The following is a 24,146-nucleotide window of genomic DNA, read 5'->3' as shown; positions in this document are numbered from 1 at the left end:
TATATAAATTCTTACCTGTCCTTTGATGCCCTGCTGGGTAATAAAAGTCTTCAGTGCTCCTGTCTCAGAGTTTTGTGGGTATCCAAAGTCCAGGATCTCTGCAAACACACACACAAAGAAATAAATGAATCATTATTCTGGAATGAGACACTTCATGCCTCAAGAACTGTTTTAAACAGACTCCGTCTCCAGGTTTCATTTAGGTAACCATTTATTTTTTCAACTGTTGGACGAAGTTTCCTGGCCGGCTCATGGTTTAAGATGCACCTTCCCGCTACCAGCGGATGACTGCCAGGAAAGCATGCCATTTAGAGGAGGGTGAGTTTGGTTTGAGGTAATGCGGTTAGCACAGGCACACGGAGGATCAGATCGAACTGAAGGAGAACAGTGTCAGGAAATGGTTTGTGTGTTTCTGAACCAGCCTTACCATCCAGCAACTCGTAGATCAGCACAAAGTTGTTCTTGATATTCTCCTCGCTGATCTTCCCAAAGTAAGCCGTCATGACGTCACACATCTTGTAGAGGAACTCGAACACCATAGCGGCGTTGACATTCTGCTTGGTGACAGCAGCCAGCCAGATGTTAGAGCGTTTGACGTGGAAGAAGCTGGTGCGGGCGATGTTGGTGACGGGGGAGCGCACCTGCTGACGGGCGTGGATCACGTTCACGCGGAACGCATCCACAGCATTGCGCCTGTGGAGGAGGAGAAGAACGTCAGGTCAAGGCAGAGTTAATGGAGTTGGGCAGAAAGAGTGAGCACATGGTCACCATCTGCCAGTAAACCCTGTAAGACAAACACTCCTTCTGTCGGCGAACAAAGCATTAAAGGATGGTCCCTGCTGACCCAAACTTTTACAAACCTCAAGATAAGTAACAAGGTCCCGCAGACAAAAGAGCTCTCACCTGTCTAAAACAAATAAGAGAACTTCTTTTGAAGAGATTTATACAAAGAGAGTCCAATTTTTCTTTTTAAACATTTTTTGGCAGATATTTTTACTCCATCCAGTTTAATCTGCAGCAACTGTGATCTGATAAACATCAAGGCAAAGGCCAAAATTAATCATTTCATTCAAAAAGGTGCATAATGTGTCAAAATATCCAAGATACACAAAACTCTCTAAAATGTGTCATCTCATGCCTGAGTGCAATCAAAAGGGAAAGGGCATCAAGGTAATTTCAGTCTGCTGCTGGTGCATTTGCATATCTTCACAATATCTGATTGACTGAAGTATGTCAGGTGACATGCTTGCAGTAGAGCTGGGCAATATGAATATTCACATTACATTCAGTATGCTTAGATGATACAAAATTAACAAACAAATGGTGCAACTTCTTGCAAAGTTTTACATGCTTTTTCCATTTGTCCTAAATTTCCTAAAAACCATGTTACTAGGACAGTTTTGTGCCCATTTGGAAAGCATCACAACTCACCCCTAATGTCACAACTCCTAAGAATATTGTTTGAGAATATCAGTATTGTTGAGAGGTTTGCTTCATTTATACGAATCAGATATTCTATGGTTCATTTGATCCAAACACTGATTTAATGGACATTCACTCCAAACTGTACATGGAAGTCTATGCATGTTATTTTTTGGTAACAATGGTTTAAAGGCTGTGACACACCAAACCGACAAAGAATTAGCAGCGATGAAAGCCGACTGTCTTGTCGCCTCGCATCACCTGCTTCTGGGCTAAAATGTTGTGCTTGAACACACTGTGAAGACTACAGCCAATGTCCAACTAGAACGTACTTTCTGCTCCTGCATGAGTGAACGTGTATTTGGATGCTGAAGTAAAATGAGATTAGAACAGCCTTTTGTGTGTGTCCTCTTTGCTTGCTTTCACTTTTCTTCTTGTGCACTACTTCGTTGATTCAAAATGCCCAATAGGCCAAAAAGCAGCCAATGGGGACCAAGTAGAGCCTAACTAATGCAGAAAACACTGCAAAAACTGAGCTGACAGATGCTCAACAATGGCTTTACGTTCAGCTTGGTGTGCCAGGGCTTTAAAAGGATAATCCACCCCAAAATGAAAATTTTGTCATTAATCACTTACCCCCATGTCGTTCCAAACCCGTAAAAGCTTTGTTCATCTTCGGAACACAATTTAAGATATTTTGGATGAAAACGGGAGGCTTGTGACTGTCCGATTGACTGCCAAGTAAATAACACTGTCAAGGTCCAGAAAAGTATGAAAGACATCGTCAGAATAGTCTATCTGCCATCAATGGTTCAACCGTGACGTTATGAAGCGACGAGAATACTTTTTGTACGCAAAGAAAACAAAAATAACGACTTTATTCAACAATTTGTCTCCTCTGTGCAGCCCTCTACGAACACCTTGGCAATTGAATCGCCATTGGCTAGTAAATTTTTTTGTTTACTCGCCAGACTGATAAATATATGCATACACGTATACATATACACACACACACACACACACACATATATATACACACTCGTTATTTTTGTTTCATCCAAAATATCTTAAATTGTGTTCCGAAGACGAACGAAGCTTTTAAAGGGGTCATATGATGCGATTTCAATTTTTCCTTTCTTTTTGGAGTGTTACAAGCTCTTGGCGCATAAAGAAGATCTGTAAAGTTGCAAAGACTAAAGTCTCAAATCCAAAGAGATATTCTTAAATCCGTGCTGGTCGCTGGGGTGGAGTATCCCTTTAATGGTTATATTGTTTTATCTCTCTCTTTCACTTATTCTTTTATATATTTTAATAAGTACAAGTCAGAATAAGTAAGTTGTTATTTTTTAGTGCTGTCAAACTATCAATCGCGATTAATCGCGTTCAAAATGAAAATGTTTGTTTACATAATATATGTGTATATTTATTATGTATATATAAATGCAAACACGTGCACGTATATATTTAAGAAAAATTTTATGTTTATATATTAAATATATTTATATATAAGAATATGAATATATAAATGTAAATATTTTCAAAATACTGTAACATTGTATGGGTCAAAATTATCGATTTTTCTTTTATGCCAAAAATCATTATGATATTAAGTAAAGATCATGTTCCATGAAGATATTTTGTAAATTTCCTACCGTTAATATATCTAAACTTACTTTTTGATTAGTGATATGCTTTGCTAAGGTCTTCATTTGGACAACTTTAAAGGCGATTTTCTCAATATTTTGATTTTTTTTTTGCACCCTCAGATTCCAGATTTTCAAATAGTTGTATCTCGGCCAAATATTGTCCTGTCATAACAAACCATACATTAATGGAAAGCTTATTTATTTACCTTTCAGATGGTGTACAAATCTCATGACTGGTTTTGTGGTCCAAGGTCACATATCTTGAAAACTAAAAGAGTATATCTGTTGATGCATGGCACTGCAATTACAAAACGTCCTGATGTCGTCAAAAATGCGAGATTATGTAAATATAAGTGTTTGCAATGCAAAAACTGTAACGGCAAATGATGTTAGTATTCACTCAATGTACAGGCGCTGAACAGGAAGTGTTCGTCCCGTGTGGTTTTATCGCGGCATAATTAGTACAAGATGTCTACCAACTGAAAGACATGATGTTTCTCTAAATGTGCGTGTTTTTACATCGCCAACCGCGCATCCGTCATCTTGTAGCTGATATTAATTATTCAAACTGACGAAGAGTCATTAATAGTAAGTGAGCTCGTGAATTGGTCTGTTCCTTCCCTCGAGACCTGTATCGAAATTTCGCTGGTCATTCCGATGATGAAAACCCTTCTTCCCGGTCGAAATTCAAACACTTTCCGTCCTAGCGTAATCTTATTTTAAAAACATGACCATACCTACTTAGTGTCCGCACGGATAGGCGCGGAATAGACCGTTCCCTTCCCTCTCGGTGGTATTTTTCGGGATCTGAAGGATTAGCGGGACACTAGCAGCAGTCCCTCCCTCAGACAGGAAGTCAGTTGACACAGAGTTGACAGTGCGCATGCGTATAACGAGCGACAGCGCAACCGAATATTTTGCATGTTGGTTTGTTTAAGCATAAAGATGGGAGGCATTTTAATTTGTTATCGTATAAATAGTCATACTGCATTCTCCGTATGTAGTTCTTTTCTCTATTTAAAGAGAAAAGCGCTAAATAAAAGCGCAGGTCATTAATATTAATAACGTTAAGTGACGTTGCTTAGTAACCTCCAGAGCTCAACGGCTCTGGTAACCTCTTGAAGCACCCTAATTAATATTTATGAGCCAAGTCTTCACCGTAGTACGGACATTGGTGTGATGTGGATGAATGAATGCTCTCAATGTCAAAGAACAGGACATGGACCAACACAATTCTAGACATATGTTTATAGAGTAGAGCAGAATTATAAATAATACAATTTAATAAAAATCACAACATGCGTTAGCTCACATGAAATAAGAGTGTTTGCCTAATCGGTTAGAATCAATGGTTACACATGTCAAATATGAGCGAGTTCTTTGTAAACATGCTGTGCATGCATGCATCATTAATGCTGAAAGTAATATTTCTATCCATTATAGAACCCGACGCATTTCCTGCTATTCACGCAGGACAGATCATATGCATGTCTCTGTTTACTTCTTTTAGCAATACTGTCTATGTGCATCTGCTTTTTATTTAAAAAAAAAAGCTGTGCTCTGTAAAAAATTTAGTTTAATAACTTTAATAAAAAATATTTGATAATCTGCTGCAAGACCTACTACAATATATGACTTTACAAGGAAACATAGATATGCCATAAATGTTAGTATTCTGGTCAACACGAAATCAAAGCACTGTTCATGCACCGAGTAGGTTGGTGCTGCTGGGACACAATTAACAAAGACTTTCTTGTCTTAAATCAAATGATTCTGCTTACTAAATTTTGTATCAGCCGACGCACATTTGTTTCATTCCATCCTGGTGAATGAAGAAAGATATTTTTGTTTATACAATCTCATCAGTTCAAGAATGTCGGTTTGGTTTTAGCCAACAAGCAGTAATAACACATTTTATTGGCATATATATAAACCAATAACGCTTTACTTTTCTGTTGAGAACATGGTTATTATTGATTAAAAAAAAATAAAAATAGAAATGAAATCGGATAAAAATGTAAAACGCACGTGACGTCACCAGCAGTGACGTCAGGGATGCGGAGTAAAAAGATGCGTCGCGGGCTGGAGAGCGAGCGCGCGCGCATTCAGAGAATCACATCAGCGTCACAAGATGGGCAACGTTCAAGTGAGTAAAACACGTTGCAGTTTGTTTCTTTTTCTCATTTTATTTCACTACAGATAACGGTATTGGTTGTTATACTTTGTTTTACGGATGCAACAAATATATACTGACTAAATAAAAAAAAACTTACACGCAAACCAGTTTCTAGCGTTACATTTTGATGTTTTATTTCGATGTTTTGACACTTTTCTTACACATGTATTATTAAAATTTCGAAACTAAATATTTTTATAATATAAATTTTTTATATGCTTTATTTTTTATTATATTTCATATACAAATTTTGTATTTACTACTATTTCTTGTATTCTACTGTGATTTGAGCAGTATTATACTCTCTTAGAGGAAGAGGAATGTTTATAAAAGAATAACTGTTTCTGTTATCAATAAGTGCACATTGTTATTACGGCAGTGGGCGAGGCAGAGGACGCTTCCGCTCTTCCCGTCCCTGCCCAGAGATGCCATGACTCAGCTCTGTGTGTTAGATACAGAGCCCCTCCTCCCCCTGCAGACTCTGCTGCTGCAGTGATCTCATGCACAACCCTTCAAAAACATGCTGATGGACTCACTTATCACATCTTTTGACAATATAACAAGGAATGAACTGCTTAACCTATTTCTAAATCTCTTGATGTAAATGTAATTTAAAACCACAGTAGTTTAATTGCATAACACATGATTTTTTTTTACACAACCTTCATTTCAGCCCACAGTAACTCCTTATGAGGACTTTGATGTGGTGGCAGACATCAAGACAATCCGTAAGGCCTGCAAAGGAATGGGTAGGTTGAATAAAAATAATCACCTGTTGGAAAACACTGACATAACATTTTTTTTTTTTACTTGCAATATGATGTTATGAGACCCTGGTTTACTTAATATCCTAATGATTTTTGGCATAAAAGAAAAATTGATAATTTTGACCCATATTTTTGGCTATTGCTACAAATATGTCCGTGCGACTTAATGGGGTCATATGATGTTGCTAAAAAGAACATTACTCCAAAGAGAAAGGAAAAATTTAAATCGCATCATATGACCCCTTTAAGACTGGTTTTGTGCTCCAGGGTCACATATATTATATAGCACTTTTGAAGTTTGCATGAAACAGAATTCATGACCAGCTTCACTTCAGTATTCTGACGTATTTCCGATGGAATGGAATACTGAATGAGAACAAATAGAGGCTTATTTTTAATACACCTCCTTACAATTTCTAACTTGAAGCAGGCTGGCGTTTAGCGAGGACTGGTTAAAAGATGTTCTTCCCAAACAGTCAAACTGAAATCATCAGAGAAGGAAAATAATTCCAAGGGGATGCACATTTTCTGATCTTGATTAAAGACTGATTTTTTCCTGCTGTAGAGTAACTTGCACAGATGAAATGCTCACCACAAAACGAGTAATCTGCACTTACAAACTAAATAAGGTCAATTTTGATTTCATGCTTTAAAGGAAAAAATAAAATTTGCTGAACATTTCCTCACCCTCAGGCCATTCTTTGTTTCTTTATTGGAACACATTTTTAGAAATTTAGCATTACATCACTTGCTCAGATCCTCTGCAGTGAATGGGTGCCGTCAGAATGAGAGTCCAAACAGCTTAAAAACAACAAAGATGTTTTTAACTGTTGTTTCTGGCTAAAACATGAGTCCTCTATCCATAAAATTGCTTTCTCCAGTGAAAAAGTCATCAGCCATTTGGACTCTCATTCTGACGGCCCCCATTCACTGCAGAGGATCCGTTGATGAGTAAGTGATGTAATGCTACATTTCTCCTCATCTCTAAATTTCAATCTGCATTTTAGATGGCCTGAGGGTGAGCACAAGTTCAGCTCTCCTTTCCTTTTGAATCTCAAGCGGTGAGTTGTGAGGCCGGTCGTCTGCTGGAGGAATGACTGACGTTATGAGGTATGAGCTCATCTTCTGTTGTTCACAGGAACAGACGAGGAGACCATCATTTCCATTCTAGCGAACCGCTCTGCAGCCCAGCGGGTGGAGATTAAACAAGCCTACTTTGAAAAATATGACGACGTGAGTCACATCTCTGAAATCATTCAGCTAATTGACAAATTTGACTTGCAAGTACATAATGAATCATAATCAATAAAAAATATAGTTTTCTCAAATATAAGAACAAACACTCTATTCTCATATATGACGTAAGCCATAGACCAAATGGTTTCTAATTTTCCTCTCCACCACATTATATTGATTTAGACTGCATTAGGTAACTGGTGTAAAGTTTCTACCATTATGCTTTCGCCCTTTTAATAATTGTGTAGAGCTCATGGAAAGCTGGAAGGAATCGTATTGAACCATTAATGTTCTTTACTTAACATCTCTACATCAACTAAAATGCTAAATATTAGTGTTGTAACAAATTTACCCACAAAATCCTTGGGATGAAAGCTATAATGATTTTTTCATTCATTCATTGATAGGTTAATAATATACAGTGAATCAACATACTGTACATCTATTTGAGCCATTTTTTTTTGTCCTCTCGGTCTGTGGTCACATTGTCAAGGAGTTGGAGGAAGTCTTGAAGAATGAACTCACAGGAAACTTTGAGAAAGCAACTATGGCCATGCTGGACCCGCCTCGCATCTTCATGGCTAAAGAGCTGAGGAGAGCCATGAAGGGTGCTGGGACAGACGAGGACGTGCTGGTGGAGATCCTCTGCACCAGCACCAATCAGGTTATTCCTTATTAGATTCGGAGAATAGTCACTGACTATTACTATTATAGCATCAAACACAGCTGAAAAGGAATCATTACCTGATTGCATATCCCTCCTGATAAACGGCACTTTTGTATATTTTTCATTAACAGGATATTATGAATTGCAAAGAGGCGTATATGCAAGGTAAGTTTGATCAGATATAATTGTAAATTCATGATGTAATGAAATATGAAGAGGCATGATTTATTGTTACCTCATTATTGTGACTATAATATTATTGGTAATAAAAAGGATGCAGGATTATAGTCATGTAACTGATCTTTTGATCATCAGTTCATGAGCGAGATCTGGAGGCTGATATTGAAGATGACACTAGCGGAGAAGTGAGGAATCTTCTGGTTCCTCTCCTACAGGTAAAATATAAAAACACCAATGAGCTTGTGTCTAATATGTTTGCTTTGGCTATTTTGCACTAATTTATGGAAGCTTGTTTATGTCACAGGTGAACAAAAACTAAAAAAATGAATAAAAGTTAACTTTTTATCTCAGAATTCTTAACTTTTTCCTCACAGTTCTGAGATGACATCTCACAATTCTAAGAAAAAAAAAGTCAAAATTGTGAGACATTAACTTAGAATTCTGGCTTTTTTCTTGCAATTCCGAGTTTACCTCTCATAATTCTTTTTTCTCACAACTTTTTTTTTTTTTCTCATAAATTTGAAATTTTAGTTTTTTTCCACCACAGAGTAAACATGTAATTGTGACTTTTTTTAAAAAGTCTGAATTATTAAAGATAAAAAGTCACGATTACCTTATATATAATATAGTGCAGAATTCCTTTTCTTAAAGAGAATATTTTTGTGTTGGCATGCTACAGTATCTGCAGTTATAGCACAAAATTAACCAGGAAAAATGTATCCACTGAAGCTACCAAGGTTATTTGCTATAAAGAACTGACCTTCACCTGCAGGCCAACAGGGATGAGTCTTATGAAGTGGATGAAGCACTGGCAGAACAAGATGCAACATCATTGTTTGAGGTGAGCTTTACTCTGCTGTTACAACACTGCATATAAGAAGTTTATAACTAGTTATTATTTTATACAAGTATATCATTATTGAGTTGCCAAGTACATGATTTTCATTTTTTGTTCTGCAAATTTAGTTTCACATCAACAAAATTTGAATCTAAGGCTACGTTTACACGACAACGATGTAGTCAAAAACTGAAAAAATGTTCCCTTGCGTTTTTAAAAAGTTTCACGTATACACGACAACGTTTTCAAAACGATTCGCGTTTACACATATCCGCGAAAACGGCCAAAAACGCTGTATTACGTATGCCAGGCCAGTAGTTGGCGCTGTCACCTTGTTAGTAAACAGTACCTGTAGAGAAGTGACGATTATATGTTGTATATGATGCGTCTCCGCTGTTGGTTGTAATATTGGTGAAGTAAATCCACACTTTGCTGAAGAAGCGTTAGCAAACTATGCACTTAGTTGCACTTTGCACTTTGAAACCCGTTTTCAAAAATATGCGTTTTCAGTCCCCAAAACGCTTTTGTCGTGTAAACAAACAGGCAAAACGCATAAAAAGTTTCCCGTTTTTGACTGAAAACTTTATCGTGTAAACGGCCCCTAAGAATTTTTAACAACCAACTGTGAGTGATAACTAAAGATTATATTATATTATATTATATTATATTTAGTGCTGTCAAACGATTAATCGCGATTAATCGCATCCTGTGTACATTAATTATGTATATATAAAGACAAACACATGCATGTGTATATTTAAGAAAAATATGTTATGTTTATATATCAAATAATATATAATTATATATATTATATAAGAAGCACTAATTATATTATATTTATTATATTATATTATACAATCAACTCCCTAAAGAGCTGCTAAATACAAATAAAAGGAAATCTGAAAATACATAATAGGGACTCCAAAATCTGTGGTATGTTTTGTGTTTTGGTATTGGGATGTTTTGGGCTTGTTTTTATTGGTCATTGGTCTGGTTTTGGGATGCATTTGATTGGCTTTTTGACCATCTTTGTCAAACAAACCTGGCAACCCCTGTGTTATGAATGACTAGCCTACTTATTGTTGGTTTTCCACAGGCAGGTGAAGGCCGCTTTGGAACAGACGAGTCCACTTTCACCTACATCCTCACTCACAGGAACTACCTACAGCTTCAGGCCACCTTCAAGATATATGAAACTGTATGGTCAAACGCCAGCTATACCCACCGCTGCTTTACAGGAGCCTTTTCAGCATTCTTTCTGAGTTTCTGGTTTCTCTTTTGTGTTTTTCCATAGCTCTCTGGAACAGATATCCTGGATGCGATAGACAGTGAGGCTACAGGAACATTAAAGGACTGTTACATTACTCTGGGTAACTATAACTATTCAAAAGCCTTTAGGAAATTCGTTCTTTTGAATCAGAGTCATATTGCAGTGACTGTAAGTGCCTAAAAGGATACAGCAGGACTGATATTCGATAGCCACGCAGATCACAAAGTGATTTGTTTTTGTTCGAACAGTGCGATGTGCTAAAAACCCGCAGCTGTATTTCGCCCGTCGTCTGAACGCTGCCATGAAAGGAGCCGGGACAGACGAGGACACGCTCATACGTATTATTGTGGGACGCTCTGAGGTAGAGATTATTATGGCCTTGATATCATGAAAGTACTAGAAGGAAAAATGATATAGTCTTTTCCACTTTCATGTTCACTTCCAGGTGGATTTGGAGACCATCAAAGACATGTACTTGGAGAAATATGACGTGACCCTGAAGGATGCCCTGAGCTCAGAGTGCGGTGGTGACTTTAAGCGCCTCCTCATAGAAATACTTCACTGAGTCACCGTCAGGTGGAGCCAATAACTAACCCTACTGATGTAAGAAAGTTCTGAAAAACACTGCCTATAAAAACACATACACAATCACTTAGGATCACCTCGTACTGTACAAGAGAACACATGTTAGCTCATTTTGTCATGAGTGCAATTAGGACAGTACTTAATTATGGGTTGAATCATCTCACAACGCTGCCATAACACATTCCCAAAACTAAAAAGGTGCTCCATTTGACAGTCTTAGAGTTTTTATTGCAGTAAATTTGACCTCTGCATTAACTCACTACACACGTGCCTTGACAAAGTCATGAGTAACAGCTCAGTACTTCATCATCCATTTCTTTTACAGGACAGATCATGGAACACGAAGGGTGATCCTTTATTTAATACTCTGTCTGTTCACACAGGATCTTTGTATGTTTTCACATCTGTAGACCAAATATGTCGATATATGGCTGATGCTGATATTAAAAGTTTCTTGCTGAAGAGCTAAGGTGGTTAGTGCGTCAGGCTTTGATAATGCTTTGTAACACTGGGCATTTATTTTCTGATCAGCAGTTGTTATACGTTTGTGACTGTTAATATTGTAAAGCAGCGCTGTGTACTTATTATTGCAATGCTTCAAAATATATGTCTGTTTTTGGAGATCATGTGAAAAGAACTGCGAAGAAATTGATTAATAATATCAAGTTAGAGAGCAATATCCCACTAGTGGTCAAAGAATATTGAGTGCACATTATGAATAAAGCATGTTAAATTAGATTAAACACACCCCTGTTGTGGATTCTTTTTTTAGAGACTTAGAAAATAATAATAAAAAATTATAATCATTTTGTTTCTTCTTGATATACCTGAAGACAAGGGATTGCAAAAGATTGCATTGGGGCCAGTGAACATATATACAAATATGCAGATTTTTTTTTTTTAATAATTAAAGACTACAAATTGTAAAAATGATATATGAACATTAATTAAAGGTTCCTTTTTCACAATATATTTGAATCGTGTCCTCTTTTGGTAGTTTCGCTTTCACAACGCAACACACAGCGCCTTCACGACATGGCGGCGGCGGCAACAACAATACTACAGCGCCTTCTTTCTTTTTTAGATGAAACATTTCTTTAAAAGACTCTAGGTACATCAAAATCATATGATATTTGAATAATTTATCAATCTATTCTCACTTACAGGCTGAGGACAGTTCACCAAACCCTTAGTGTAAACCTAAGGAATCCAACACTTTAAGCTCCCCCAATGAAACCTAAACATTTCCAGATGTTTTACTTCAAGTCAATACACGCTTCAACACAGCAGTAGTATTATCACATCCTCTAACACTGAACACCTGTACCATCACTTCACCAGACGTTTAACCCTTGCACTCGGCGGCGGCAACAATACTACAGCGAGAATAAAAGTTACGCCTTCTTTCTTTGCGTGAACATTTGGGCGGCGTTATGCAAATCTTCCCACATCGTGATGTAGGCATGTGGGGGCGTGTTAGAACGAGCCGTTTTAGGTAGGCGTGGTTGACTCTTAACTTTTATAAAGAATATCTTATAATGCACACTTTCTTTCTTTTCTCTGAAAGAAGATATTTTGAAGTCCACATAACATATATCACAACTGACTTTCAAAAAACAAAACACTGAAACGTTTTCCAAATATCTTCTTTTGTAAAAAATAATTTTCAGATTTTTAGATGAAACATTTCTTTAAAAGACTCTAGGTACATCAAAATCATATGATATTTGAATAATTGATCAATCTATTCTCACTTATAGGCTGAGGACAGTTCACCAAACCCTTAGAGTAAACCTAAGGAATCCAACACTTTAAGCTCCCCCAATGAAGCCTAAACATTTCCAGATGTTTTACTTCAAGTCAATACACGCTTCAACACAGCAGTAGTATTATCACATCCTCTAACACTGAACACCTGTACCATCACTTCACCAGACGTTTAACCCTTGCACTCAGAGAAGGCCACAAGGCTCATGTCAGCTGTCCTGACAGAGCGCATGTAATGCGTTAGATTATACATTATACATTATATTAGTAACATTTTACACATTATTCAAAATTGGGTAGGAATGAAGATTAGCGTAGCTAAGCTAATCAATTTAAATTTGCATGTCTGATTTTCTAAATCGATGGGATCTGAACAAGCAATGGTTAAATCAGATATTAACCATCTATTTCTTTTCTTAAACACTGATTGATTTCCATCTGTGTGAAGTTTTAGAGCGGGCTGTATGGTGAGGGCCGTCTGTGAGCACTGACCTGACCCTGTTAAAGTAGCCATAATTCAGTGTTTCACGTTGGCCCTTTGAAGGGTTCAGTCTATCACATTCTTCTCCTTATGGAATAACTTTAAATCAATGTCATCTCCTGCTCCCAGAAGCTTTTAATATTAACCAAATGTCTTGGAAAACCGCAAGTCTGTGTACATGCTTCCTAAGATTATAAACCTATTTTCAGTTCTAGTTTAGCTTCAGGATATGCTTTCAGCTATGAAACATTAAGGATGCATTTGATTTGGTGTTACTGTTACCTGTAATAAATGAAATGTCATAATTTCTGCTTTAAGAATAACAACACACATATATAACGGAGGCCAGAGGGCTACTTTTATTCTGTTTTATATAAAACCTGCATATTAAAGAGCACAATCGAACAAGCAATGGTTAAATCAGATATTAACCATCTATTTCTTTTCTTAAACACTGATTGATTTCCATCTGTGTGAAGTTTTAGAGCGGGCTGTATGGTGAGGGCCGTCTGTGAGCACTGACCTGACCCTGTTAAAGTAGCCATAATTCAGTGTTTCACGTTGGCCCTTTGAAGGGTTCAGTCTATCACATTCTTCTCCTTATGGAATAACTTTAAATCAACGTCATCTCCTGCTCCCAGAAGCTTTTAATATTAACCAAATGTCTTGGAAAACCGCAAGTCTGTGTACATGCTTCCTAAGATTATAAACCTATTTTCAGTTCTAGTTTAGCTTCAGGATATGCTTTCAGCTATGAAACATTAAGGATGCGTTTGATTTGGTGTTACTGTTACCTGTAATAAATGAAATGTCATAATTTCTGCTTTAAGAATAACAACACACATATATAACGGCCAGAGGGCTACTTTTATTCTGTTTTATATAAAACCTGCATATTAAAGAGCACAATCAAAGCCATCTGGTTCTTTGTGCCACAAACACCTGCATTTGATCCCTGCTGCTACAATTGGAGAATGTTTACTACCTTTTTCTGCTTTTGTTGTGCAAGGATCTGGATTGACATTTGAAAAAAGTCTTGAAACTAAATCCTGCAAAGATGTAATAAATGGTTATAACAGTAAATCAAAGTTTTGTGACTGATTATAAACTTCTATTGGAAACTGAATGAAAAACAACAACATACGGCTACCACTGAATGTTTTATTCAAAGATACAAGCAAGATACAAAACATGCTGTACGACATACCCTCACTTATGAGGACAACAAAGCAAATAATTAATGAAATACATTTAGATAATGAAGTTTTATGAAGTGCAAATATAATGAAAGGAAAACTGCTGAATAAAACTGGTAGATGCAATTATTTTAACAACATTAAACCATACAAAGACCTATTACACAAAGATTTGTATAGCAAAAAAAGAAAAAAAGAATAAATGTTTATTTCATAATATTTTCACAATTTTTTTCTCAGCAAAGTTTTTAAAAAGCATACTTGATGACACGATGCTACTTAAACCAGAAATTTACTCTGAAACAAGCTACTAATTGGTTGGACAGCTTAGAAAATGTTTTCAAAAGAAACCCAATCAATTGCATCTAAATAAAAACATAATCTAAAAGTAGCTTCCCTGTTGAAAAAAGCAGCATATGCTGGTTAGATATGTTTTGATACATGGCAGCTGGTTTGAGCTAGTTTAAGCTGGTCTTGAGCTGGTACTAAGCAACTAGCTCCTGCTCATAACCAGCTTATAACCAGCTCAGGGCCAGCTTAAACCAGCTCAAACCAGCTACCATGCATGAAAACATACCTAACCAGCATATGCTGTTTTTTTTTTTCAACAGGGTTGACGTCATGCTAGCAGATACATGCTAGGATTATGCAACTGTCCAGAGGATAGACATGCTACTTCCAGCATCATGGGCAATTTGGTTGATGCGCCCTCTGACGCAGTCCACCGTAGCGAAGATCACAGTGCCATTACGCACCTGGAACGATACCCTCAGCCCCACACTTGCCCATACGCTTCCTTCTGGCATGTGTCCACCAATCTGTTGAGCTACAGGAGCTGGCTGAACCCCCTGAGACCCGCTCTGTTGGAGCAAGGTGAGTTTGATTAGGCTGCATGAGTGGATAAGCCGCAGATCTAAAGCCACACTTGCCGTCCCTGCTTCCCGAAAGATGAAGTCTCTGTGATCTTTGGTTCCAGCTAGTGCAACTTGTGGAACCGCTGGACTTGTCTGATGGAAGAACAAGGCTTTATTCCGCACTGCGCCAGAGGGGAGACCTTTCCTGGACACAGAGGCCGACAAGGCAGTGGACACGGCTGAAGGGATCCACACCAGACTGAGCATGCTAATCCCAGAGTCGTCACCGAAGTAGCGCACATTGCACTGTGCGGGTGCAAGGATCTCAAAGGTGAGCATATCCCCAGAATCCACAGTGGTGGCTGCTGAGAGAGAAATAGATGTGTCTCTGTAGTGAACGCCGGGCTTGAATGCACGGGTCAGCTCAGCTAAACACGCTTGAATGAAGCTGCGGCAGCCGTGTTTTAAAGCAAGGTTATGGTCAACCCAAACAAGCCCATGCTGGTGGAGCACTATCCAACCATCAGTGCAGGAAAGAAGGCTTCCGTCACTGTTACCACGGATGTGAAGTTGCATTTCAGGAAAAGCAGTACCCTTTGCTAGGTCAACGTTTCCAGACCAAGAAAGCGAGAGTTTGCTTTCGGAGGGGTTGGCACACACGGCATCATTCAAGGCTGAACATGGGGATGTCATTGGCTGAGAATCACATTCTGTACAGGCTTGACACTCCTCCATCTCAGAATTGTAAAAATAAGAGTGCCCACACATCCTGGCGGCTGCTTCCCTCTCTGACATGCCGGAGCAGCGAAATCCCCCTGAAACAATGCACTATGCTTAGAAAGTAAATCTTTTAGAAAGTAAATCTCTTAGAAAGTAAATCTTAAAGGGGACATCAGATTCCCATTTTCCACAAGTTGGTATGATTCTTTAGGGTCTTGATGAAATGGTTAAGATTCCTCAATGGTCGTGTAAAACAACACCCTTTTTTACCTTGTCAAAAACAGCTCTGTTCACAGTGAGCCATTTCGGTGCATGTCTCTTTAAATGCTAATGAGCTATGAATGGATGTCAATGGAGGAGAGTCTTCACTACGCGGAATAAACAGCTTTTTAGAGGAAACACTTATCATTTAATGAATGGACAGCCTATCTGCTAATCTTACACTAGATAAGTGGATTGAACTATTTTTAGAGTTTACCACGAAAAAAAAAAAATGCTGTTTTACAAGAGAAGTCACTGACTTTTTGCGACAGGTGGGATTCAGATTACGGCACTTCCCATTCATTCCTATGGTATCCGTAAACGGCAATTGAGTGTCGTACAATGAAATTCAGTGACATCAAGGCCGTAAAGTGATTGGTTATTAAGGCACACGTGATCCAAGTTAACCGTTACACTTTCGCCAACAGTAAGTAATACAGACCCTCTCATCTCCATATAGTAAGACAATCTCTGGTAATATGCTAATACGGGACAGTCCGTCAGCAGTTATGGGCGGGCCTTGAGCAATATGATGTCATAACCTGGGACTGGAGACCATCCAAATGGCTCTCAATGACGCCCTGTGGGCCTTGCACAAATAACTGTTTGACCCCGTCAAGAAGAAGGTTGTATTGGGTCTTGACTTCTTCCATCTTTTCAAACATAATCCGTTGCTGGTCCAGTATTTCTCTTTGGTGGGCTAGTAGAGCATTTTGCTGTTCTCTCAGCGTGTTCTGAAGTTGCTTAACTTCAGCTTGCTGCCCTTGCAACTGGGCCGGCCTTGAGCAGTATGATGTCATGCTGCTCAGAAATGATAATTGATCATTGAAACGGTTTAGGTTTTTTGGGGATTATAAAAAAGGAGTAAATGGATTTTTATCATTGTAGGGTAGTTGTGTCCGCAAAATGCTAAGACACATTTATATGCAAATTTTGCATCTGATGTCCCCTTTAAACAAGTCTGGAAGTCTGGTAGCCAACTTACCTGGTGTATTGAGGCACTGGTTGCGCTCTTTACATAAGTTTGGTATCTCCAGGCATTCGTCTCTGTCCTGTTGGACAATTTTAGTTGTTAACTTGTATTTGATAAGATGTTTACCTGATAATTTGACTACAAGTTTTGTCAGCAAGTGTATTCATTTGCACTATTTAAACTTGCATAAACCTCAATGACAGCGTATTGCTACATCAATAGAGCAGAAGATGTACCTGGCAAATCCTGTCAGCGTGAATGGAACATTGAGCCACCAGAAAGAATCCCGGAGGGCAAACAGTGCATTTCTCACAATGTGGCCGGTCTGCACTGAAGTCGCAGTACTCATCTGCTCGGCAGGATCCACAGCCAAGTAGAGGTCTGTCAGCATCTGTAACACTAGCATCCATGTTCATCTTATGCATTGCGAAGGCCTCCTGAGAAAAGGTCCTAACCTGGGACTGGAGACCATCCAAATGGCTCTCAATGACGCCCTGTGGGCCTTGCACAGATAACTGTTTGACCCCGTCAAGAAGAAGGTTGTATTGGGTCTTGACTTCTTCCATCTTTTCAAACATAATCCGTTGTTGGTCCAGTATTTCTCTTTGGTGGGCTAGTAGAGCATTTTGCTGTTCTCTCAGCGTGTTCTGAAGTTGCTTAACTTCAGCTTGCTGCCCTTGCAACTGGGCCACCAGTTTATCCTGACCTTTTGCCAAGTGCAAATGCAACACTAATGCATCTTCAGAATGGACCTCATTTGTGCCTGGTCAAAATTTCAAGAAAAGCATGACTTTTTTGTTGAAATGCTGCTTTAGATTTGAGTCACAATAAATTACTGATAACATGCACACTTTAATATTGTCATGAAACTGACATGCTTCTACAAACTGCCTGAGGGAGCAGGCAACAATCCAACATCTAATAAATTTCGCATGGCCATGACCACATGGTTTGCAATTTAACAAGTGTATTATTACCTCTTTTACAGAAACACAGGACTGGTCTCATAATACCAAGCACACAATCGCTGTTTACCTGGTTTGATGTCGCATGTTAACTGAATTCTCCAGTATTTCTCTTTGGTGGGCTAGTAGAGCATTTTGCTGTTCTCTCAGCGTGTTCTGAAGTTGCTTAACTTCAGCTTGCTGCCCTTGCAACTGGGCCACCAGTTTATCCTGACCTTTTGCCAAGTGCAAATGCAACACTAATGCATCTTCAGAATGGACCTCATTTGTGCCTGGTCAAAATTTCAAGAAAAGCATGACTTTTTTGTTGAAATGCTGCTTTAGATTTGAGTCACAATAAATTACTGATAACATGCACACTTTAATATTGTCATGAAACTGACATGCTTCTACAAACTGCCTGAGGGAGCAGGCAACAATCCAAAACCTCTGAGTTTCCATTGCAGCTTGTGCACTGCGTAGAATAGAAAAATCCTAAAGACACTTAAGCTTGGGTCTCTTGTAATCCAGAGAATGAATCAGAGTGGAGCCAAACACATTGTCCACATGGTTAGTTCCGACAACTGTTTCCCACCCGTGAAAGCAAAAATGTGAATAAAACAAACATTTTAAACTACTAAAGTGGTTATATTGTCTGTCTGGAAGGGAACATGTGCTCTGAAACCTGTGGTGGAAGTTCGGCGAGCCATGACAACCTCTTCCCGTGCATCCCTGTGGGTTAAACACCTCAGCCGTGATGGTCCTTGGGTTTACTTTCGGACTGCCAGTCCTACTGTGCTGCGGATGTATTACCGTGTAGGGAACCGATGGGCGTCTTGGAGCATAAATTGAATATCTGCTCTGGTGATCAGGTGATCTGGATGGAGACCTTTGGCAGTGCGCTCCTGTGCAGATTTCAGGTGCACTTTCAGTGTCTCCTCCACACATCATCAGACAGATGAGAAATAAAAACCTCTGAGTTTCCATTGCAGCTTGTGCACTGCGTAGAATAGAAAAATCCTAAAGACACTTAAGCTTGGGTCTCTTGTAATCCAGAGAATAGTTTTAAAATCTGCTCCATATTAGACAGGTAAATGTAGAGAATATAGATTTCTCATGGTGTTTGATGGACACAAATAGGCATCAAAATTCAAAGGGGAATTCAATCATCACCATTCTCATCAATTATTATTATTTATTGTTATTGTTGTATTTGTTTCACAATACAGTGATAGCTCACCCAAAAAATGAATATTCTGTCATCATTTGCTCACCCTCACGTTGTTCCAGTTTCTTTCTTCTGTTGAACGCAAAATAAGATATTTTGATGAATGTTGGTAACCAAACAGTTGCTGGTCCCCATTGACTTCCATAGTATTGAAAAAAATGCTATGGAAGTCAATGGCTACCAGCAACTGTTTTTTTTTTCCTTCTCTGAAATGTATCTCCCCAATTATATGTTTCTTACGAATATGTAAATGATATATATTTAACAGTGTTCCCAAATACATCAATGGGGATAAATCATCATTTGAGCTCTTTCACGTGCTAGTACAGGGTTAATTGTATGCTTAAGCATCTGTAATTACAACCGACATCTTTAATTACAACTGACATGTGTTTGTTTTCATCTGCCAGCCATAACCTGCTGTGGGATCATTTAAAGCTTCTGGTGTTACTTCTGACAACCACCAGAAGCAGCTCCTACACATTCACGTCTAGTCATGCACACCTCTTAAATGCAACTGATGTGTAATCGTGTATGAATGAATGACATCTTTATTATGTCCTTTCATGTAACCGCTACTGTTTGATTTGCCAGATGCAATACATATAGACCTACACAAGCACACTAAATACTGAATATAATGACAGAACTTTGTGATATAATAATATTTGTACTAATTTGCATTTTTATTTGTACTTTTTTAAAGCTATAAAGGCCCCTGTTTGGTCATTTAAATCAGTGGTTCCCAACCCTGGTCCTGAAGGCACCCCAACACTGCACATTTTGCATGTCTCCTTTCTCTGACACCAATTTCAGGTCTTGGAGTCTCTACTAATGAGCTGATGATCTGAATCAGGTGTGTTTGATTAAGGAGACATGCAAAACATGCAATTTGGGGTGCCTCCAGGACCAGGGTTGGGAACCACTGCATTAAATGATTGTATTTTATATTACTTTTCATAATTTCTCTGTAATAGTGCATGCATTTTATTCCCAGAGCATGTGGCCAACAGAGGCTCTAAAACACCTCAACCCAGGATCCTGAAGATTCCCCACTAGAACAAACAGATGTGGCTGCTGAGCTCTTGGCAACACAGGAGAAACCAGACCTGGCTGTTTACATCCACTGTTTTCACTTTCATATGGTAACAATAGATGTTGTCCTCTCTCTTCAAAGTACTAATTAAAGCCTAATGGACTAAAATGGGATGTTTTTCCCTTGCATTTGCAGTCAATATATTCTTTTTTTTATACTGATTGTGTTCTTTGCATGACTGCATGGTAAATAAAACATTATATTTTACAGACTTATTTTTGAGAAAATGATTTAATTGAACATTCCAGTGCAGTTTCAGTTTATTGTACTGAGGTTTGTTTCACATTTCTTGATTCTAATTTAGTTGCCTGTATCAACTATGATAAAATACAAAATTGCACTGCTGTATGCTGAGGTATGCAAGGTAACTTACAAATTGTGCCTTGCAATACAAAGTATTCTGTTCCCTAAAACTCACTCTGCTAAATTATATATTTTACTTTGATATTTTGTGTTTGTTTAATGTCTCAAATTACTTTTTTTTTTTTTTTTTACAAAACCTTAGGCTGTTTTATATTAGAAAATGTTTATTCTTGTAAATGCAGTTGGCAGGCTCTTCGTTGAACACTGATGAAAACAATGTCCTAATGATTCATCAAAATAAATTCCACATTATAAAGCTTCCTTTCCGTGTACATCAGAGTAAGATCCCTCCCAGCTATAAAACTGTTTTTATTAGAAATTCAGCCAAGCCTTAAGCTTGCACATGAGGTTTTGCTCATAAAACTACAACTTAGGAACACAAGCTATCATGAACTCAATTAAGTCTCTTTCTGAATCATATATCCACCTTTTTCTTATCGTAAAAATGGGCGCGGCCATTTGTAAATTCTATGCGTCTGACTTCCGGTCTCATCTGCGTCCACTCCAACAGTTCGAAAACAGTTCGTTTTGCTGCTTGATATTGAAAGTTGGTGTGTCTTATCGTGTTATTTTAATGTATTATCTTAATAATGAACACACTGGTTTGTAGTGCAAACAGTTTTACCGTTTACTGCACGTTGTTATTCTCCTCGTTATTTACCTATAGCGGCTAATGAACCGGAAGTCTCACCCATAGGCTTGCTTCCGCGTTGAAGAAAAAGGTGGATAAGGAAGCTGCCTGTACAGTCCAGTGCATGTTTATGTTTGTGCACATACTGTATATATCCACTTCTAGTGTCATTGACAAAATGAAGATTTGAGATGTAAATTTTACTTCATAAAAAATGTCATTGGACTTATTAGAAAAAGAAAAAAACACTAAAACTGACCATTTTAAAGTATTTCTGCTTTATAGGGGGGAAAACTCTACTGGTACCCGAGGTTGGGAATCATTAAAGTGAGGTTATAGAAATGGACTTTCTTTTTCAGACCCACATCACCCTCTGCTGTCCATTTAGAGATGAACAGATTCTGTGGTGGGAATCTTTGATGGAGAATGAAATGTTTTCTTTAAAATAGTGGCAAAGAAAGTGTTTTTAGCCAGATGGAATTTTTGTGAATTCCTTTATTAGTTTTAATGAGTTTATTAGTTTCTGATTTTTCTTTGTCTTTTATGCTGTAGCTTTGGAAAAAGAAGTACTAAAGATTTTACACTTAGCTGAAACAAGTGTACAGATGCTAAAGACCTGGTGCTCACTGGCAGTGCTGGTAGTAACTGATTTCTTGTAATCTGGATTACGTAATCAGATTTCAAAAATGAAGCACTTGTAATTAGATTATATTACATGTTAAAATGCTCATAATCAGATTACATTTACTTTTTACAAAACACATTACACATCATTCACACAATGGCAGGAAATTATTCATGTGTGATCCTGGACCACAAAACCAGTCATAAGGGTCAATTTTTCCAAAATTGATTTATTTTTTGAGGGTGCAAAAAAATCTGAAGTTCTTAGCAATGCATATTACTAATCAAAAATCAAGTTTTAATATATTTACGGTGAGGAATTTACAAAATATCTTCATGGAACATGATCTTGACTTAATATCCTAATGATTTTTGGCATAAACGAAAAATCGATAATTTTGACCCATACAATGTATTGTTGGCTATTGCTACAAATATACCCGTGCTACTTATGACTGCTTTTGTGCTCCAGGGTCACATTTGGTATTTGTTTGCCCTATCAATAGGTTTCCTATCGACTGCAAAGGATCTAAAAAAAAAAAAAACATGTGGAGGTACACTTTATTCCTCAACAATGCAAATCTAATCAACGTCTGATGAGCACATTTTGATTATTATTTTATTTGATTATTATTGTTTTTTTTTTTTATTATCGTCACCAATTTATTATGTCTTGGAGGGCTTTTCGTTTTTTTTACACACAAATCAAAATGCACAAATTCTCAATTTATTAGTGTAATCCACACATCCATACCAAACAGAACGCATAACTTTTTAAATAATAATAATAATAATTTCTTACATTTATATAGCGCTTTTCTGGGCACTCAAAGCGCGAGTGAATCACATTGACATGCAGAAAAACAAATAAAGTATTACTGTTTTTAAGTGTTTATTTTGATTATTATTTTCAAATGAGCTAATTAGTCAAATTAGGCATTTTTATGATTTAAATAATTAATCTGCTCTTTATCAACTAATAAACCCCCTGCAGCTTATTTACAAACTCGTTTGAGAAAGCCTGGCATAATGTAAGGTTTAATACACTTCATGGAGTTGATAACAAATAATGTTATCAATAATGTTGAGCTAGGGCAAAAGTAATCTAAAAGTAATAAAAACATAGAACACATTACCCAACATGTGTAATCCAATAGATTACATTACACTACAATTTCATCAAGTAATTTGTAATCAGTAACTGACTATAATTTGTAAGTAACCTGCCCAGCACTCATTGGAAAGTGATATTATAAAACGGATAGTTCCGGTGTTGTGCCCAATTCTGACCCCGGCCAGATTATTACCCCCCTAGTATTGGTAGGTTTAGGGTTAGGTTTGGGGGAGGGGTTAGGATTAGGCAATCAGATAGCAATTTCAACGAGAGGGGTAATAATTTGGCAGGTTGAGCTGCGTTAGAAGCTACACCTTTGTTTACTTCTGTGTGTTGCTCGGCAACCACTTTGTTGGAACCACAACTGTTTCTGAGGTACTACATTGTTTGGTGGAAAAATACTGTTTTTATGTATATCATTACACTTTATTTGCTCTGTTTTATTCTGTGAAACCTTACTACGTATATGGAATAACCGTTTTATGGAATAACTCGTGCCTAACAACGCCCCTTAGCTGTTATAAATTCACTGTAAACCACGGCTTCTTGCTTTAGTAGATTCTTGACGGGACACCGTCAGTATACTTTGGGGTATTCGGGAACGAGAATTTCCCCCCCGAGTTGGTGTAGTAGAAAGTCACATTAGATTTATATTTGTATTGTAAATTCACATGACAGTGACTACTGACTAAATCTTGCCAGGTACCGTTGCTTAAAGGGGTGGTTGATTGCGATTTCACTTTTTGAATGTTAGTTAGTGTGTAATGTTGCTGTTTGAGCATAAACAATATCTGCAAAGTTGCAGCGCTGAAAGTTCAATGCAAACGGAGATATCGTCTTTTAAAATTCTGGCAGTTTAATGCCTACAAAAACGGCTGGTAGGGACTACAACGAGTTACTTCCCGGGTTCCTGACATCACAAACCCTGATAAACCCCGCCCTCGGGAACATGCAACAAAGGGGGCGGGGCCATGCTGCACTGCTTTAGAGAAGAGGAAGAGAAAACTAGAGGTGCACGTAAAAATCGATTTCTATAATTCTATATATGAATCGCGATTCTGTCTTCTAACGATTCTAATGGATTCACAAGTTTCAAAATCAATGTTC

At 37.8% G+C, this 24,146-nt stretch overlaps 3 protein-coding genes across 3 annotated transcripts in view; 1 reads left to right on the top strand and 2 right to left on the bottom strand.

Annotated features, from left to right (window-relative positions):
* The window catches only part of LOC107727484 (AP-2 complex subunit mu-A-like), a gene marked incomplete at its 5' end in the record, with an annotated part of 6,817 nt that extends 6,104 nt beyond the window's left edge, over positions 1–713 (bottom strand). The window contains 2 exons of the mRNA XM_016537356.1: positions 16–98; positions 428–713. Of these exons, the coding sequence (XP_016392842.1) occupies positions 16–98; positions 428–713 (369 nt within the window). The remainder of the gene's footprint in view (positions 1–15; positions 99–427) is intronic.
* A 4,441-nt stretch (positions 714–5,154) lies between these two features.
* anxa13l (annexin A13, like) lies at positions 5,155–11,526 on the top strand. Its single transcript, XM_016537438.1, has 11 exons — positions 5,155–5,214; positions 5,918–5,993; positions 7,150–7,244; positions 7,741–7,911; positions 8,046–8,079; positions 8,230–8,309; positions 8,867–8,935; positions 10,029–10,130; positions 10,227–10,302; positions 10,451–10,563; positions 10,648–11,526. Exons 1-11 carry the CDS (start codon positions 5,200–5,202, stop codon positions 10,765–10,767), a joined length of 951 nt encoding a protein of 316 aa, XP_016392924.1. The 5' UTR covers positions 5,155–5,199; the 3' UTR covers positions 10,768–11,526.
* A 3,323-nt stretch (positions 11,527–14,849) lies between these two features.
* Positions 14,850–18,931, bottom strand: LOC107727482 (uncharacterized). Its single transcript, XM_016537355.1, has 5 exons — positions 18,797–18,931; positions 18,075–18,126; positions 17,276–17,802; positions 17,052–17,118; positions 14,850–15,900 (listed from the first exon to the last, which is right to left on the bottom strand). The coding sequence occupies exons 1-5, from the start codon at positions 18,929–18,931 to the stop codon at positions 14,876–14,878; spliced, it is 1,806 nt and encodes a 601-aa protein (XP_016392841.1). The 3' UTR covers positions 14,850–14,875.
* Positions 18,932–24,146: the final 5,215 nt, after the last annotated feature.

The sequence above is a fragment of the Sinocyclocheilus rhinocerous genome, unplaced genomic scaffold (assembly GCF_001515625.1).
Source record: "Sinocyclocheilus rhinocerous isolate Xijiao unplaced genomic scaffold, SAMN03320098_v1.1 scaffold306, whole genome shotgun sequence".
Lineage (NCBI taxonomy): Eukaryota > Metazoa > Chordata > Actinopteri > Cypriniformes > Cyprinidae > Sinocyclocheilus > Sinocyclocheilus rhinocerous.
The sequence above is the reverse complement of the archived record's forward strand: the minus strand, read 5'-3'. Positions and strand labels throughout refer to the sequence as shown.

What these genes read in the sequence shown, in the direction of transcription:
- anxa13l (XM_016537438.1), top strand. An exon ending in TTCTGGTTCCTCTCCTACAG is followed by an intron (nt 8,310 to 8,866) that starts GTAAAATATAAA and finishes CTTCACCTGCAG; the next exon opens with GCCAACAGGGATGAGTCTTA. An exon ending in ATGCAACATCATTGTTTGAG is followed by an intron (nt 8,936 to 10,028) that starts GTGAGCTTTACT and finishes GGTTTTCCACAG; the next exon opens with GCAGGTGAAGGCCGCTTTGG.
- LOC107727482 (XM_016537355.1), bottom strand. Translation starts at nt 18,931, where the DNA reads ATGTGTGGAGGAGACACTGAAAGTGCACCTGAAATCTGCACAGGAGCG. An exon ending in GCCCATCGGTTCCCTACACG is followed by an intron (nt 18,127 to 18,796) that starts GTAATACATCCG and finishes ATGCTCTACTAG; the next exon opens with CCCACCAAAGAGAAATACTG. An exon ending in ACGCTGACAGGATTTGCCAG is followed by an intron (nt 17,119 to 17,275) that starts GTACATCTTCTG and finishes ATTGTCCAACAG; the next exon opens with GACAGAGACGAATGCCTGGA.